Genomic DNA, 18,256 nt, shown 5'->3' on the forward strand with positions numbered 1-18,256 from the left:
TTGAATTGTTATAAATCAGGAGCAGACAAAAAAAAAGGTTGTTAGAAAATGATTTTAGATGTGACGTGGAAGCAACTACGGCAAGCCACCAGTTTCGCTCTATTGTGATGCATTCCCTTATAGATGACTAGATCCATGTACCGGTACTTCTTTGTTTTACTCGTCCAAGCTGGCATCTGGCCAAAACTGTGCGGCTGGATACATACACTGTTGTCCCCCACAATTTCTAATGAAACACTGCTGCTCTGCAGAAACTATGTCCTAGAAAATGACACGGATTTTATTTTTATTTTGGCTAAAAATGTCAAAATCACATTTAAGACGACTGGCTTTGAAAATGATCTGAGTGGGACTTTAATGTGGATTAGTAGGGAGTTGCAAAAACAGCAAGTTTCCATTATTTTTTATAATTTGTTAGAAATTAGTTTGTCTCATCTTCTAATATCTTTTTTCTTTTGGAGTAACAGGGCTGCTGGAGCCTATCCCGGCCACTTCCAGGGTGATGGCAGGGGACACCCCGGACAGGTCGCCAGTCTGTCGCAGGGTCACAATCACACAACCATGTACACTCGCATTCACACCTATGAACAATTTAGAGTAACCAATTAACCTGTGAAGCATGTTTTTGGACTGTGGGAGGAAGCCGGAGACCCCGGAGAAAACCCTCGCATGCACGGGGAGAACATGCTACATAGAAAGGTGATAGATGAATGTTCTGTTTCAGGTCCCGTGAACCAGGGGTCTTCTTGCTGTGAGGCAAGAGCGCTAACCACTGTGTCACCATGCAGCCTATTAGGTTGTCTGTAGATGATTTTTAGCAACACTTAAAAAGAAAAAGAAAAAAAATGTATTACCGCAAATCCTTTAAAAATATTAACAGAGAAGCTGAAAAGCTAAAAGAAAAAAGGCTAAAAGATTATAATAAAAAAAAAAGAATAAAATGGAAAAATAGAATGTTCTAGATCTCTGCTGTTGAATGAAATGCAGTTACACATTTAGCCGGTAATCATAAATGCTTCCTGGTTTGGCTTTCTAAAAACCCAGCTCGACCGGTTACACAGACGGTTGTTTTTTTTGTTCATCTCTTTTAGAGATAGATAATAAATGAGTTATTTCCTTGAACTTTTACAAGAAAGTTAAAAGTTTTATAGCAGTTGCGACTGGAATGAGCCTCTCACAATTACACACAGCTGGGTGGATCGCTGGGCTGCACAGCAGGGACTTATGACAGGTGCACACAAAGAGGAGGCACATGTTGGAGGTTTTACTGCTAGGCACAACGTCGAACGTCCTGCGAAATCAAACGTTTGTGCTCTCCATCTTTTTACGGCTTTTGAACCCCTCACGACTCCCTTGTTGATTGCTCAACACTCGTTTAGATCGCTTCAGGCTGCCATTCTTAACCTCTTCTTTACACACCCATCTTTTTTTTTTTCTTTTTTAACAACACGACCACTGGAAAATTCCACTTCCACACAAAGATAGTAAACTAAAAAGTTAATCTCTCTTCATTTCCACATCTCCTACCCTTCCCTCCCCATCTCACGTATTCTCCTCCCTCCTCTCTCGGCATAACTTTTCAGGTAATCCTGAATTGCTAACATGCTGCTCAGCCATGACTAAAAACATTCCTAACATCTCAGCGAGGGGGCTGACAGGGAATCACCAGGCCTGCTCAGTCATCACATGGGCCGCTCAGCTCCCTCTAATGCACAACCAGGCTAACGTACTTGCACGCAAGCACGTTTCCCTCACAACTGCGCTCATGCACTCAAGCTGCCGGTTCAAATGTGATCCCTGAAGGTCAGAACAGGCACAAGCCTCGCTCTAGCTCTTAAGTCGTCCTGCCTTTTTCAGAACCGGAGCGCTTTACAGTCCTGACAGCTGCGGGGCAGAGAGAGAAAACGCTGTGCACTGTTGCTCTGACACACCTGTTGGAGCCAAGAGACGCAGGTGAACAACATGTCAGCACAGCCCCAAAGCGAAACAAGACAGGCGACTTTTTTTTTTCATCTGCTTCCTCTGAGCTCAGGCTGTAAAGCGTTTCAAGTATGTACCATAACTGTGAACAAATGTTTCAAGTAGTCTTCCGATGTAAACCCTTCTGTTTTTGAATCAAACTATCTGCAATCATAGTAATTTAGTTACAAAACAACAACCAGTGTCAAAACAAATTTTTGATTCAACTCTATATATTTTTAGCACAAACTAATACCTGTTAAATCAAACTGCTAACATTTAACATGAGAATCATGTGTGTAATCTGTAACTGGGACATTTACTAGATCTATGACATTGCTAATGGTCCGTAAATATGAATACAGACTCAGGAGGATGTGACCTTATATAATCAAACCTCTGTATTTTTAAATGGGCTGGTATGTTAAGTATGTCATTCAAGGCAAAGTGGCTCCAGCAGCAAAAAACAGCTAAAAATAAAACAAATGTTGAGTTAAACAAACCATAATAATGGTATGAATTAAAAAGAGAGAATTCATTCTTCTGCGGCCCACTTAAGTGGTCTACAGAAATCCAGGGATGACAACATGCACTCGTGTCTTTCTTACATGTTTGTTTGGAAGTGTTGTGATGCTAGGAAAATTCCTCTCCTACTGAGCGTCTTGACAACAGTTGTCATACTCAGTTGGGGTACACAAACATGCAGTGCCATTTGTGACTATAGAAACAGGCAATAGTTATTATATAGTGATAAAGTTACTGGTTGGTTCTCTGGAAACTAAACTGCTGGGAAATGTTTACTGTTTTAGGGCTGATACACATACAAACCTAGAATTTCTTATCATATTTTTTCTATATGACTTTATAAATATGACTAGCTTTTTATTTTTATTTTTTGCAATTATGATAAAAAGAGGAGATCATTTCTCTATATCATTCTGGGCTTGATGTAAATCTAAGGGAGTATAAATCCCACAACAGTCCAGACAGACTTGTGGCAGAGAGATCATACATTTAAAATGCAATACACCGGTGCATGGAAATTTGTTTCCGATCCGAGACAAAAAAACGACATAAAAAAATCTTGGAAGGAAAAATTGGAATTCCCAAAGGGAGCACCGACTTGTCTGCTTTTGGAGGCCACTGGGAGTCTGAGACTGCAAGGTAGACAGCATTACATGCAGGGAAATCGTTAACATTCCCCTAAACTCACGTCAGGGCGGCTTTTGGAGGTCTGAGGTAATCACCTTGTGAGAGAACCTCTTCTGGGGCATGCCTTGGCTCCGATAGCTCAGCCTCAGATGACTTATTGTAAATTGAGAGGGTGTTTAATGCCCGAGGAAAAAAAAACAAGCTCTAAAAGGGGTCCTGACAGTTTGTTGCTAAGGGGACGGGCTGTGTGTGTCCCTCCACTCTCATAAGAAAAACTGCAACCATGACAAAAAAAAGAAAATCACCCAGTAATGGATGTCTGGATTTATTCACAGATTTTGTCAAATGTTTATATTTAAACCTTATATTTTGCTTGGGTCAAAACTAACCTGTTTTGAAAATAAGTCAGTTTTGACCCAAACACAATATAAGGGATAAGTTTACTCCTGAAAATATAATTTTTACTATTTGAGATATTTGTACAATGTTATGTGTATCAATATGGCCCTGTGCATCACTCATAATAGAAGAAAACAAACAAAAATTGATCAATCTTATTCCGAAAAACAGCCCTCCTGCAAACCACACTTATTAAATAGCATAAAGTTTAGTTTACTGCAGTAGAACTGCCAGGCAAGAGGTCTAGATGAAGACCAAAGAGGAGGTTTATGGATGCAGAGAACAAAGATATGAAGGTAGCTGGTGTCAGAGTAGAGGATGCAGACGGCAGGGTTAGATGGAGAAAGCTAAGTCGCTGTGGCAACCCCTGAAGAGAAAAGCCTAAAGGAAAAGAAGAAGCTTTGCTGAGCGTGTCGTGTAAAATTCTTGGATCCACAGCTCCAGTATAGTTGCAAAATTGTGTTTTTTCAATTTTTCTAGAATTTCATTACAAGTTTTGCACCTACGTGTAAAGGAAACACAGCTAGTGTTAACATGTCTCATTTATTGTTTACCTTTGAGAATAATAAAAATCTCCAATCACCATCATTTAATATTTTTTTCTTGGAAAATCACGTTTGCATTAGCAACTGATTAATTGGAGTTTTATTTTTTTTTCCAAATCAAATCAAACTTTATTTATATAGCACTTTTACTATAAAAACACAACACAAAGTGCTGTACATTAAGACAAAACAAAATAACTTATATAAAAACGAGTATGGAAATTAAAATAGAGCCGCCTACCCAGACCTGCACACAACCCCCCACCATGTTCACTCCTCTCACCCCTTAACTAAAGGGGATGGACAATGGGAAATAAGTTGAGCACGAAAACAAAATGTTGGTTGTTGGAAAGGCTAATATTTGAGACCTCCATCTCTGTGAATAGCTGCATAGCCAGCCGAGGGCAGCAACACAGGCGGGGACCAGCCTCACCACAGCTGTGACGATGCAGGTCACCGTCTAGAGCTGCAGCGGTTGAACAGCAGAGGAAGAGGACCCAACTAAATACCAAAATCTGTGCTAAATATGGTAAACATTGGTGCTAATGATCAAAATCTGTAGACAAACCAAACTTTAAATTGGTTCGTCAAAAAATTAAATTTTTGTGATCATTTGATTAGAAATTCTACCTTAAAACCAACCTAAAAAAATATAAAGTCCATTAAATTTAGGTGGGATGGTTCCACTACAGCCATGGTTAGTAAAAAAAGACACCCCCCTCCCCAACACATTAGAGACGTGGTAGTTTGTAATTAACGGGGAAAAAAACAGCTTACAAAACAGCAATTGAGCTATGATGTAAAAACAGTAACTTTGTTAAAAACAGCATTTTGTTGGCAGTGCCAAGAAAAACACCAAAATAAAAACCCACCATGGCTGTTCTACAAAAGTCTTTTTCAACCTGAAATGGAAAATCTACTGACGACAGCTCCGTCTCCACAGCGGGAATGGGAAAGTGAGATCAAAATAATGAAAGACAAATGCGTCCAACTCCCTACACCTGGATATTAGAAATTCTACCTAAGCAATGCCAATATTTCCATCTGGAGTTTTTCAGCGCATGAAGCGCTCCACACCTGCAATTTAATGAACATGCTGCAGGAAACAACACAACTGGACTAAAACCACATGGATCCTCAGAATCTCCCGCCGAAGAGCATTCCAACAAGATGCTTGTGTTCCTGCGCTTTTGTTTCATGCGGCGCTAATGATTGCTAATATAATCAGGTCATCCTGCATCAAACAGCACTTTATCAACCACCAGCTTCAACCAGGCAGCTCTAGTTAGAGCTCTCCCAGTGACACCGACGTGGTGAAAAACAATACGGCGGTGTCAAACAAATCCATAAAAAAGTAAGACTGAGAGCTTTAACAAGAAAAACAAAACAAAAAACAGGCATAAAATTCTCACTGACTGAGGCAAAGTGAAGAAACAGACAGGTGTAAATCACGGAGAGTGCTGGTGTGACTGGAAGAACCTGCCCTTGGGTCACAGCACAGCAAGTACAGACCTGTTAGGCAGAGCTATGTGTGGAGCTGTGGCATAAGAATGAAAGAGAAACGTTTTGTGCTTATTTCTTTTGGGTACAGCACAGTCTGAAGTTTTAACCCCAAAAAAAGAAAAAAACCAAAAGTTTGCTGTGATTTTCTGCATTTCTGCCGGTACTCGTCTTTTAAATTGTTGATGCTAACATTGTTGTAGCAGTTCCACTCACCGTACATCTTTCCCTCGTCGGACAGTATGATTTTCCTCCTACCACATGGAGGGTAGATGGCAAGGGCCTCCTGGAAGCTCTGCTCGATATCTGGGCTCCAAACCCCCTCTGCGTCCCCATCCATGGCCTTGTCTTCGTTGTCCCCGTCCAGCCCATCTTCTGGGCTTCCGTTGGCACTCCACTCGTTGGACGCAATGGTGGCGGCTCCCCCTGGGCCCAACCCTGAGCCCCAATGTCAAAGTATCTGGAGATCTACAGAAACAAAGCAGGACAGATGTTTTTCATTTCTCCTTAAAGAAGGATAACATTTCTGGATGTGTTTACAACATGAAAAGGAAGTTGCATGATAAAAAAAAAAAAAATCTAAGTTGCAGAATTTCACTCTTTTTTGGTCACAAATACCTGTTAAAGGAAGGCCCCAGTAAGCACTAAAGCCGTGCTCACTCTTTTAGTGATAAGAAAGTTATTTAAATGATTTTCTAACATCAGCTTAACGCACAAAGAGCCACGTGATGACCAACATGTTACTGTAGTGAGAAAGCACAACTAGGCCTAAAAAAATAACAACCATCATTTCAAGTTGCTGCACTTATAGTTCTCCAACGTAATGGTCCTTCTGGAAATCGTGAGCTCAGCTACGCTGAAGCTATGTTAACACCACCCTCGCCAAAACACACTCAAGCTGCCACATCCCATGAAAAGTCTATGTAAACATGCGCATATGCAAGTTTTGGGTTTCCATGTTCAAAACTCTCACTACACACATTTTTAAAACGCGCGTGTTGAAAGTTAAACCAGGTCAAACATTGACCAATCAGGGACTCGGATTTGGTAGTTACATATGCTTGCGTTCCTGTTTATTCATGGATGTGCAAAACATTTGTAAATTGATCGTGGAGGAGAAATTAATAATTGTGGTTTTTGCCCGTCTGGAATCATATAACACCAGTCGGAATAGTGCTGTGAACAAAAAAACCTGGAGCGAGATTCACGAGATTTGCACCGCTTCAACATTTCGCACCAAGCCTCTTCCAACTGTAGGTACATGCGCTAGTAAACTGTTGTAAAAGAAAATAAAGATGAAGCCCCTCCTTGCTCATCCAGTGTGAACACCATGGGCTAAACACCGAAACATGCCAGGTGTGAACATAGCATAACATTGTTTAAGCTGCAAACTTTTCCAGAATAAGAATATACTGACTTTTAAAAACCAGCAGACAAACAGATCAGCAGAAAGACAAACTTTACCTTCATGTTTTTATTTATGAAACACTACAAATCCTCTCAAACAAAGAACTCTAACTTGGTAATAACATGCATGTCTAATCCAAATGCCCTCAAACTGTTTTAGTTTAGTTACCATTCATGTTGCTTCAAAGGAAAGGAAAAACATAAGGTCGTTACTTTGACATTGTATTTGTTGAGGTCAGTATATTTGCATGAGTAAACAATGCAAACTGTGATTATTGTCATTATTTTCCTGATTTGATTTCTCCAAAGTACCCAAATGAATTCAAGATATTCCATAAAACAGAGTTTAAAGACCCCACTAATCAGTTCTGGCCTCAAAGAATTCTTGCGGTCTGGGAACTGCGTCCCAATGTGGTCGGCTTATGGCTGACTGCATGCAAAGATCTTAAGTATTTTTCAAGCTGCCTTTTCAGCACTGCATTGTTTTTGCAATGGGAGTAAATGAAGAAAATGATCCTGCCGGGATGTTGGTCTTTCTACTTCAGCGTTTAGGAAAATGAGGTAAATTGATACATCCAGAGAGCAAAAGGGAAAATTAGTCATCTTTTGAGAAAATTGCTTCAAATAAAATAAAAGAAATTACCATTTGGATTTTTAAAAACAGTGTTAAACATGTTATGACATTTAGCCTTGTAAATCCCTTACATTTGTAGACAAATGACAGATAGAGAAGTGATTATTTCTGAGGTTTAGCAAATAAAACAAAGAAAAATAATGATGAAAAACGTAAATTGTATTGCATGTAAGCCCAGGCTCCCTCTCTGTCTTATTTCTATCTCCCTTTTTTGTAATTACTGGCATTGCAACATCCACGGCTTAAAGCAGAGATGACAGATTAGTGGTGCTCATTCAGTTCCCATCATCAGTTTAAAGGAGTTACAAAAGATCAAAGACAAGCAGGCGGCTGTAACACTGACCTGACATTTAACCAAACACGACACACAACGTGAAATTTATGGCAGCGGCTGAGCCCAAACCACAGACTGATGAACATCCACGAGCCGGGCTGCTAATTTTAGCAGAGAGGGTCCTGGTTATGGTGGTCCCTTTGCAACAGGGTCCGTGTCAAAACTCAACACTGTAAGTGAGCACTCGTTGGCAGCTCAACTGATCCATCTCACTCTTCATCACACGGCCAGACCGCTGCAGATGAGTCAAATCGCACATGACAACAGCTAGCCGTGGGTTTGATCCTGAACATTTACGATGTAAATTCTGTATCGTCACGACAAGGATAGGATAAAAGTAAAAGACAGAGTACACGGTAACAAAGACATATTGAATTAGGCTTAAATTTGCTTTTTTATTTGAAATATTTGAACGTTAGTCAATAATAAAGTTTTCTACAAACAATATATTTTTTAAAAATCTGTGTCCGTTTATCATGTCATATAAGTGCACAATTTTGGATTTTCTTAGACTTTAAAAAGTGAAAAAAAAAATTCAGCTAAACATGTAAAACTGATTTCAACAAAAATGGAATAATCCTAAAAGCAGAACATTTAATTTTAATAGTTCACAAATGACTGATAAAGAACATGTTAATTACAGAGTCTGTGGTTAAAAAAAGACAACTGAACCAAAAGATCAACTATAAAAGCACAGAGTCACCAGAGACTGGTGGTGTTATAAGGAAGGCACAGGTGGTTATTTTAATATTGATCTCCAACAAGAGGTGATAAAACACAAAAAAACCCTCTAGATCATGAGCTGGATGGAGCAGCCACCAGAGCCGAGTGCATCAGCAGGAGATCTGACGACATCCGTGGAGCTCTGACTGCTTGAGCGTGAGGAGCTGCAGAGGACAGCCGCTGCAGTGTGAGAGGGCCCTGAATTCCAGACATGTCCTTATTAAGAAAGGGCTGCGAGCGCTCACTGTTTCTCCTCCTGCCTCCCCTTGTGTCAACTCGGCACCCTCCCTCCCCTCGACCCAGCGCTTAGAATGTCTCATCCCAAATAAGGGCAGGAGACCAGGGGATGCGTGTTACAGGAGGAGGGGGTTGGTTGAAGAGCAGAAAGTTTGGCGGGGTATGGGTTAAGAGGGGCGAGGGGCATTTGGTGGAGAGGAGGGAGGGAGGGTGTCCAATTTAGGAGTCCACTTTGGAGTTTGGAAAACAGTGGTATTGTTCCAGCTGGAATGCAACATCAGCAGTGAAGCGCCTCATGGCGGTCAGAGTTCAGAGGGCACCGTCACTGGAGTCAGTTTTCAGTGCATCCTCAAATAGAGCTGTGGAGTTTGGCTGATAATGATGTAATCCCTTAAAGTTGATGTATTTATTTACATTTTGAAGAAGGGTAAGATGTAAAAAGCTCATTTGTTCTTTAAGTGCTACATAATGAAGTTCCAAAATCTGCACTTTAAAGGCTGTGAAACTCAATTCAGCATCTAAAGACCCACCCTGATAAAAATCGCATTTTTGGTGTTTTTAACATGACATTTTTCTAAACATGGAGAACAAATATAAAGAAAATGAAGCTTAAACTGCATTTCTGAGTATTTCTTTATTGAATTCATTGTAAATCAAGAGCAGATGAAAAAATGGCCTCGTAAAAAGCTCGTAGTTGAGACGTAGAAGCTACAATGTCACAAGCTGTGATGCACCCACTTGCAGACAACTCGATCCATGTACGTCTTTGTTCTCCTTGTCCAAACTGTACGGCTGGATAGCTGCAATATTGCTCGCCGTTTTTGTTGCTCAAGTAATGTTACACCAGGGCTTGTGAGGGGCTGTAAGCTAGCGGGACAGAGTGTAAAAAGATGGATGATGGGAAATAAAAGAAGGCTCACTCCACGCCAAATGCCCGCCCACAACTCAGGGGGACATTTCTGATGAAATACTGCCGCTCTGCAGAAACTATGTCTTGAAAAAACGACAGGTTTCTTTGATTTTGGCTAAAAACAGCATAGTCACTTTTACAGTAAATCAAAAGATGATTGGAGTGGGTCTTTAGGAGCATCATAGTTATAAATAAAGTTTTAATTATTTCAATAATATTAATAATACATATTTGACTACTTAATTTATGCCACAAATGCTGAAAAACAGAACATTAGCTGAAGGGCTACTCTATCAAGTTGTTAAACCTAGCCTAAAAACCTGAACGATAAACAAAAGATTGATGGAAAACAGCAGTGTAATTCATTTAAGGAAATTTCTTTTTTCCAATGCTCCACAAGCAATACAATAAAACAATCAATCTGTCGCAACTGGTTAAGTTTAATGTAAGAGTTTCCTTGAGGGTTTTCTGGCTGAACAACACACAGTTCTCACGTTTGACACAAAAAAAGGAAAAAAGAAGGAAAAAAAAAAAAAAATCAATGACACACCTCACCTCCCACTTTCTGGGAGTGAAGCCATGTTCCTCAGAGACTACCATGCTACAGGATTCCAATGTGCAGCAGGAATGTAAATAATGCTGAAAAGTTATGCGCTACACAGCACCATTCATGCTCCAGAATGTGTTTCTTCTTCTATTTTTCTAGATCTGAACAGAGCGAACACGTTGTGTTCAGGAACGGCTTCATCTCTGCTCTGGCTCCACGTCCATTCTGACCAGATGGTTACCTTCTTCTTAACAGAGAGCTTTCATGCACCGACAGATTTTCGTGCCTCTTTTTCCCTCTGTGGCCTACATCTAAAACATCCCGGGGGGGTTGAAGAACAACACAGTATGAAGAAATCTTTTTAAAGACACATAAGTTGTGATAACAAAGAATTAATAATAAAGCCCAGAAGAGGCAGAGCTGGCAAATGTTTGGAAGCTTTCCTGCTATTCCTAAACGTTATCTTCCACTGAACATGAAGTCATCCTGGTCCTCTCAAATGGACCTTCCAGATGGTTTTCTACTTATGCATGAGAACTGAAGAGATCACAGTCCACACAGGGAAAAGTGTTGAACCAGCAGAGCGTTTAGACAAAACAGGATGGATCATAAAAGTACATTTTACCAGAGACTAAACATCCCACCATGAGAGCCATGAGAGCCCACTCTGCCAAGACAGCAGTGCTAGTACCACCAGAACTCGGAGAAGGTTACTTTTTAGTCTGCAGTTTAAAGCTTATGCTGAAAAACAAGCAAAGTGACTGACTAGGACGATGCAAAAACACTTGGTGTTACATGCAAAAGCTTGCAGCTTTCATGTTTTTCTTTTACACATACAAGAAACAAATGAGTGTACTTTCTATAAAAATGGACAGTCTGAAGTGTGTGGACACATACAGCAGTAGGTCTAACACTCCTATCTGCCCTTTACTCTGACATAATTTCACAGAAACTTTTCACGAAGTCTCTGAAGTTCACAGATTTTATTCATTTGCAGGGAACAAATAAAGTTTTGTGCATGCAAACCCATCCTGGTCTCACACAACAGATGCACAACAAGAAGTCATAAAATAAAGAAAGAAGTGGTGATTTTTAGATTTTGTAGCTGTGAAATAAAAACTCAACATAAAGTACCCGCAATAAATTTTGAATTGCAAAACCACATTGGATGCACATGCCCTTTCAAAAACATAAGTATTTACCAACTTAAAACAATCACAATAATGTTTCATTTCATCTTAATCAATCTTTTATGGGTCTGTAATCAATCCGAAGCTTTTTACACTGAACAGATAACGATCGCATTTACCTCTAAGACAAGGGAATTTGTGGTCGACCGTATGACCACAAGATGCTCGATTTCCATGGCTACAAGACAGAATTTAATCATCTTTCTCCCACCATCGTGCTTGACAGTTGGTAGGAGTTTCTGGTGAGCAGAGCTAAACTTATTTCACCAAACATAGAGGTGGACATTAGGGTCAGTTAACTCCACTTTGATCTAATCTATTCACAGAACGCCCGGTCAAATAACTTGGGGTTTGTTTCTATCTAGTTTGGGAAATTTGTATTCCAATTTCAAAAGTTTTTACATATATAGCATTTTCCTTTGACTACTGTCAACACTCCACTGTTTCACATTGGTGCAGATTTGGTGGGATATCCATTGAAAACCATCTGTAAGTCGTGAAAACTTTGTTATGCTTTCAAAACCTTTCAAGAGTGGAAATGCAGCAACAGTTGGCGCTGCCTGTTAGTCAGACAGAATTTCTGCTATTACTAAGACCTGCACATGTGCTGATAATCTACTTATTAAAACTAAATATTAGGAGTATCTTTTACGAGACTGAAGATGAATCAAGTAATTTAAAGAACGGCTTGTCCTTTTTGCACAATTATAAATGCTTAAATTGCTCTGATGTGAAAAATAACAGACAAAACTTTATAATTTTTGAAATGGAAATGGAATGGGACACTTATGTTTGAGGGAAACACTTGCAGTATTATTTTCCAGAAAGGGTTCTCATGCAAAAGCTATATTTAAAAAAGAAAAGCAGTCTGTGTATGCCACTACCTTGACTTAATTCCACTGACACATGTCCCAAAGAGTATTGCAACCAGATTTCCTTCAAATCAGCCTCCTTCAGAGCTGATCCATCATGCATGTTTTCACGTTTCTTCATCATTGCCCACCGACTAACTGAATCAAACTCCATCTGTTTCCCAACCGCAACGCTTCACATATGTGCCCATCTTTAGAAATGTTTTGCAGCTTGAAGATTTCGGACACTTCTGGCACAAAACAGACTTTGGGTTCATATGCAGAAACAAACCTTAGACCAAAACTTGCATGAGAGCCGCACATCTTTTTTTTTTAGGGTTGAGGGGCTCTTAAAGCCTCAGTGCTTTTGCTCACAGTAAGACACCCCCCCCTCCCATTCTCCACATACAGCCACACAAACACACATTTGACGGGGGAAACAACAGGTCCTGGCGGCAGAAGGAGCAGCTGCTCTCTGAGGTCAGATTACAGATAAAGAAAACATTTTAGGTTCCAGGCCGGGAAGGCTGCTCTCCAACTAGAGCCTTATTCCCCCTGACGCTCAGGCTGAACGCTTTGGCACTGACAATAAAAGATCACATTTAAGAGCTGCGCTGAAGTGGGTTTAGGGGAGAAATCTAGGGGATGATGAGTGCGCTGTCACTCTGCGCCTCCCTGCTGACACCACTGCCTTCGTGAGACACACAAAATCACAACCCCCATCTCCACGAAGTAAAGAATCAGAGTCACCACCCTCCCCTCTCCCTCCCATGTCTGTGTTTGGCCCTAATAAATTCTCCCCAGCTCCTCCAATAACTTCCTCCTACTTCCTATCTGGCACAGCGCTCAGGAAACAATCAGAGCTGAGAGTGAGAGGAGGGTTGGACAGCCAGCAGCTCACACGGCAAGAGGCAGAGGGAGAACTCCAGACAAACACATGAACACCCCATGCACATTTGCAGGCCCTTGTCAAGTCAAACATTTGCAGTTTGATACCAGCTGCCTGCCTAAGGAAAACTGCAACTGTCGTGTGCAGGAATGCCCACGGTTTCTGTGTGGAGCTGATGAGACGTACAAGAGTTTTCAAATATGGACAGAAACTCCAAAATCTTTCCTCTGAAGCCATCTCACAACTCCAAGTGTCTGTGATCAGACGAAGGCACGCTAGAATTACTCATCAAGCCAGCGCAAGAACAGTCAACTCACTTCAAATCGTTGTGCTAGTTTAAACAAAAAATAGTTGCGGATCATCTGGCTTCTGTTGTCGAAAAAGTAGCTCCAGTCGAGCTTAAAAAGGTGAAACTGACACAAAGTGAAACAGTACGAGCCAGCCTGAATCAGCATTCTAATCGGAAAATTTCCAAGGAACGTGGTGGAGAAGCCAATCTGCCCTGGATTGGTCATTTTGTGGTGAGGGGAGCAGTTTGCAGCTGCAGTCTGTGAAACCTTTAAGACATGTAGAACATCGAACCAGCCAGCACATCATTTAGCTCCCAAAAGAATGCCGCAAGACATTAAAAGCAGCCGCAACTTTGATCGGAGTCTTTTTAAAAGAAGTTTTCACGAGGAAAAAGCTTTAAGCCAGACAGGAAAAGCAGAGACAGAGATTTCACTTTCTGAAAATTTGATAAAAGTGCCAGTACTTATGCGCAGATCATAGCCCAATGTGTAACCCCCCCTCAGCACAGGGATTAAAGAAGTTTCACATGAGCGCCCTTGGGTCACTGGAGCTATAGTGCAACACAAACCATACACACACACACACAAATACACAAATATGAAACACAAAACAGAGCCACAGTGGGAGAGAGCCCTTGTTATCTGAAATGGCTTGTGGAGGAACCACAGACACCCAGAGCGCACAACATTTCTGCCAGAGTTCCTCCTCCTTTGGGTCCATTTATATAGAACGTCACTCCTTAGGGTTGGTTGCCGGAGAAAGAACAGCAAAAACATCTAACATTTTGTGGACAACTGACACAAAGAGCACACTGTTCGAGGCCACTCCCCGCCTCCTCCCCTGAGTGGTCCGAACAAGAGGCCAGAAAGCTTATCTGTTAAAACCTGATGGTTTGGAGGATATGTAAACATGTGCGGGGCACCAATGTGAACACAATGTTGATAAATTGTGTTAGTGGGAACTTTAAGACAGCAGTAGCCAGTAGATGATTAAACACATATTTGGCTACTTTCAGCTGAAATTTGGCACTTTTCCTGTCCGTTTTGGATACTTAACTAACAGCTTAAGACACATCATGTTGTTCATAAACAGCCACCGCCTGTTAGCGTCAAAGTGCATATTGTATTCCAGATTGCCATTAATGCCCTTCTGCTGAGAGCTGCAGGCTTTTCTCTGAGGCCCTCTGTGTTCGCACCATACAGACATAAGTGGTATTTGTTCAGATCTGGCGTGACACAGGGGTAAGTGTTCACCATTTGGATGAGCACTTCTGGGGATGGTGCTAAAAAGCAGCCAATGTCAGCACAAATGGGCAAAGGCTCATTAGCTGGCCCTCTGTGGGTTTAGCACGAACAAGTGAAGCCGCCGCTGACAAAACAGTCAACAGACCTGCGTCCAAAGTAAACGCCAAGCGGCGCAAACAGATGATGCATTTCACTGTGGTAATTAGATAAACACTGCAACTCATTTGCAGCACTCGTACTGACTTCACAGTTTTCTGATTATTTGAAGAAATATTCATCTGAAACTTTGTCTCTGCCTAATGAGAGAGGACACGCTCATTAACCAGCTCTGATAAACAGCCCTAAGGAACACAGCTGGCGCTTAAAATGACACAAATGCAGCTCTGACGGGGATACAACCCCATATAATCCATCTCATGGACGAAACGGAAAACTTGTGTTTTTTAACCTGAATACACAACAGCTACTTTTTCTACTGCTGGGAAACTTTTAGGAGAACGCAAGAAAGAAAAGGGATTGCATTGTGCTCCTGATGTAGTCCTGCTGCTTAAAAACAAAGAAGCGGAATCTGTCAGAGCAGCAGAATGCTTAATCCTTTCCAGATTTACCCATCAGCATCAGATCTATTATTAGGCATCTTTGCGAGTCTCATTTACCAAGGACACATTTAGTTGTTCTAAAGGATAGTTTCATTTCAGAACATCATTTCCACATGTTGATCAGAAGTAGTCCATAAAAGGGAGTGAAAAGATTGCAATTTAGCTAGTAAATAAAAAAAATAAAAAAAATTCAAGACCCTTTAATGTCTGTTCACTTTCTTTATCTAAGCTGGGTCAAAAGATTATGGTCAAAGCACTGCTGCACTTCAAAGACCCCACCGAAAGTCTGTCTTAAGTAAATTTACAGCAACGCTGAGGAGAAACAGACGCATCAGATGTTTGCGAGCCACTGAGCTTGGCTTCCGAGCAAACATGGCGAGAACATTCAGACGCCCTAAAGATCATATCATCCTTTTTTTTTAATGATAATGAAAGACAAATGAGGAGTTAACTAACCCGACAGACGACATTCTACTGTTTATGCCAAACCTGTTAACAGTGAGTGAGTCAACTGGGTAGCTCACAAAAAGTACATAGATTTGTGGTGCTGTTTTTCTTTCTTTCATCAGCAGCTACAAATGCTTTAAAACTCATTTAAAATTGGCAAAATAACAATAATAATTAACTTTGCTTTGGGGAGCTAACTAAGGAGGGCTCACAAGCTGAGAGCAGGTGCAGCCAGAGGTGAGGGGTGCGATTAAACAATTAGCCCGCTGTATTTTCATGCATCTCAAATCCTCACCTATGAATTAGGCACTTAGACAGACTTTGCAGAGTATCATCACATGCCACAGATGTTTGCTGGCACACTCACACTCACAAATACACATAACCGTGAATCGGACAGAATAAATAAAGTCAGATTGTTATTAAAACTTCATTCACAAACAATCCGGACATGCACTACTATTCCCTTTTGCTTCTTCTCAAGCTGAATAAAAGTAGCATTTATGACACACACACACACACACATACATATACATATACATATATATATATATATATATATATATATATATATATATATATATATATATATATATATTTTTTAAACACATTTTCCAGCTTTAAGGAATTTGTTTTGATCATCATTTAATGAATTATCAGAAATATATATAAAAAGATATATATATATATATATATATTCTTAAGCAGTTTCAAATAACCTTTAAAATGTGTACACTTAAACATCATATTTTAATAAAACTTCAGTAGATAATTAATTAAATTTTTATTTTCTTTTATTTAACAAGATTTTAGAAGTGTCGAAAAGTTTCGTTTTGAAAGTGTATTTTTATTTTATTTTTGTTTCACGAAACTACGTTTGTGCTCATAACTGACATCCTCCTAGCTTGATTATAGTCGGCTGTCAGCCCAAAGAACCGGGACTTACCTCCGGGATACAGCGGTCCAAAACTGCTCACGTTAGCTCCCCTCCCCGGTCGTCCTGAAGCCTCCTATCTGCCAGTTGGGGAAAGTGCTGTCGAGGGCTGCTGGGGGCTCCGGGTCCAGGTAGGAACTGCGCGGGACGGAAAACAAACATGCTGACCCAGAAATGACAGAAGAGTTTAGCTAGCTCCGCGCGGCAAAAAGAGGGGACCATCGCTCCGTGGAGCTGTGATTGACCAGAGCCTGACGAAAATCTCAAATATCCCGACACTCTGGGAAAGTCAACACATTTGTGTATCAATCTCCACAAATCTGCTTCCCTCCCAACGCAGGCAGCTCCGCGGAAAAATGTGAAAAATGACAAAGATCTGAAAACTTCAACGAGACAAGCGGCATGGTGGGAAAAAAAAAGTCTCTCCAGTCTGGACTGTGGATAGAAAGAGGAAATATTTGTGGAGAACTTACCTTTTTTTATTCTTGCAGTCACCTTGTTTTTTTATATATATATATAACCCAGACAGAAGGAGTGCTCAATTTCGTAACTTTGTTAAATTTTGGCGCGTTGTTGTTTTCCCTAATATTTCTCAGAGGTTTGACAGTATAAGTGGAATGTGAAGTATGACTTTGGTATGAAATCAACGCACTACACTGGAAAACGAAGGGGGAGGAAAAAAAAAAAACCTTTTCGAGGAGGAGCCATCGGTGCGCGTCAATCAACAAGCTCTCTGGGCAGTAACTGTAGCACAAGCCCCGCCCATCAAATCCCCGCGCTCCGATTGGAGCGTCAAAGCTCAAAAACTTGCCTGACCGCGTGCCCACGGATCAATAAATTCCTGGCAAAGTATGACATTTATAAAAAGCAATTTCAGACTGAAACGCTTGCAATACACGCATATGTGTATATATATTTATTTGGACGTCAAAAACATTTAGGAAATAAAAAAAATTGACATATAAACTCCTTTTTTTTTATATAAATGGCACACCAAAAATGTTTGACACATGGAGAATACACTTATCTTAAGTTTTTAACTACTACTATTTTTTTCATAGTTTTGCCACTTAAATTTAATTTTGATAAACTCTAAATAAAGTGCCTGCAATATAATTATATAGCCTTTTTTATTTGTATTATTCCATTAAAAATACATTACTTACCCTTCTAAAAGCTGAGACTAACAGAAATGAAACTATAGGCCTCTTTACGTTTTACCACATTGTTATTTACTGAAACTGTTTCAAGGCAAACATAAAATAAGAGGGTTTGCAATATAAGAACAAATAATATATATATATATATATATATATATATATATATATATATATATATATATATATATATATATTTAAAAAAAGGCAATTTTTGATTCAAGCTGTCTTATTGGTTTACCATTGTTACATTTATTTTTTAATGGTTGAAATCAAGAATGTAGAGTTATAAATAATGATGGCAATA

General features: G+C 40.2%; 1 protein-coding gene across 9 annotated transcripts in view; it reads right to left on the bottom strand.

Moving 5' to 3' along the window:
• tead3 (TEA domain transcription factor 3) overlaps positions 1 to 17,454 on the bottom strand; it is a 32,567-nt gene extending 15,113 nt beyond the window's left edge. For 5 of the 9 annotated variants that reach the window (XM_023954937.1, XM_023954935.1, XM_023954938.1 and 2 more), the window contains exons 1-3: positions 17,266 to 17,453; positions 16,805 to 16,930; positions 5,772 to 6,023 (exon numbers count right to left, since the gene is read on the bottom strand). In XM_023954937.1, the coding sequence (XP_023810705.1) occupies positions 5,772 to 5,895 (124 nt within the window). In that variant the 5' untranslated portion in view covers positions 5,896 to 6,023; positions 16,805 to 16,930; positions 17,266 to 17,453. Of the gene's footprint in view, positions 1 to 5,771; positions 6,024 to 7,939; positions 8,093 to 16,804; positions 16,931 to 17,265 lie in introns of those variants that run through there. The other 4 variants (XM_023954933.1, XM_023954932.1, XM_023954939.1 and 1 more) reach the window with 3 other exon arrangements.
• Positions 17,455 to 18,256: the final 802 nt, after the last annotated feature.

This window comes from Oryzias latipes, chromosome 5, assembly GCF_002234675.1.
Source record: "Oryzias latipes chromosome 5, ASM223467v1".
Lineage (NCBI taxonomy): Eukaryota > Metazoa > Chordata > Actinopteri > Beloniformes > Adrianichthyidae > Oryzias > Oryzias latipes.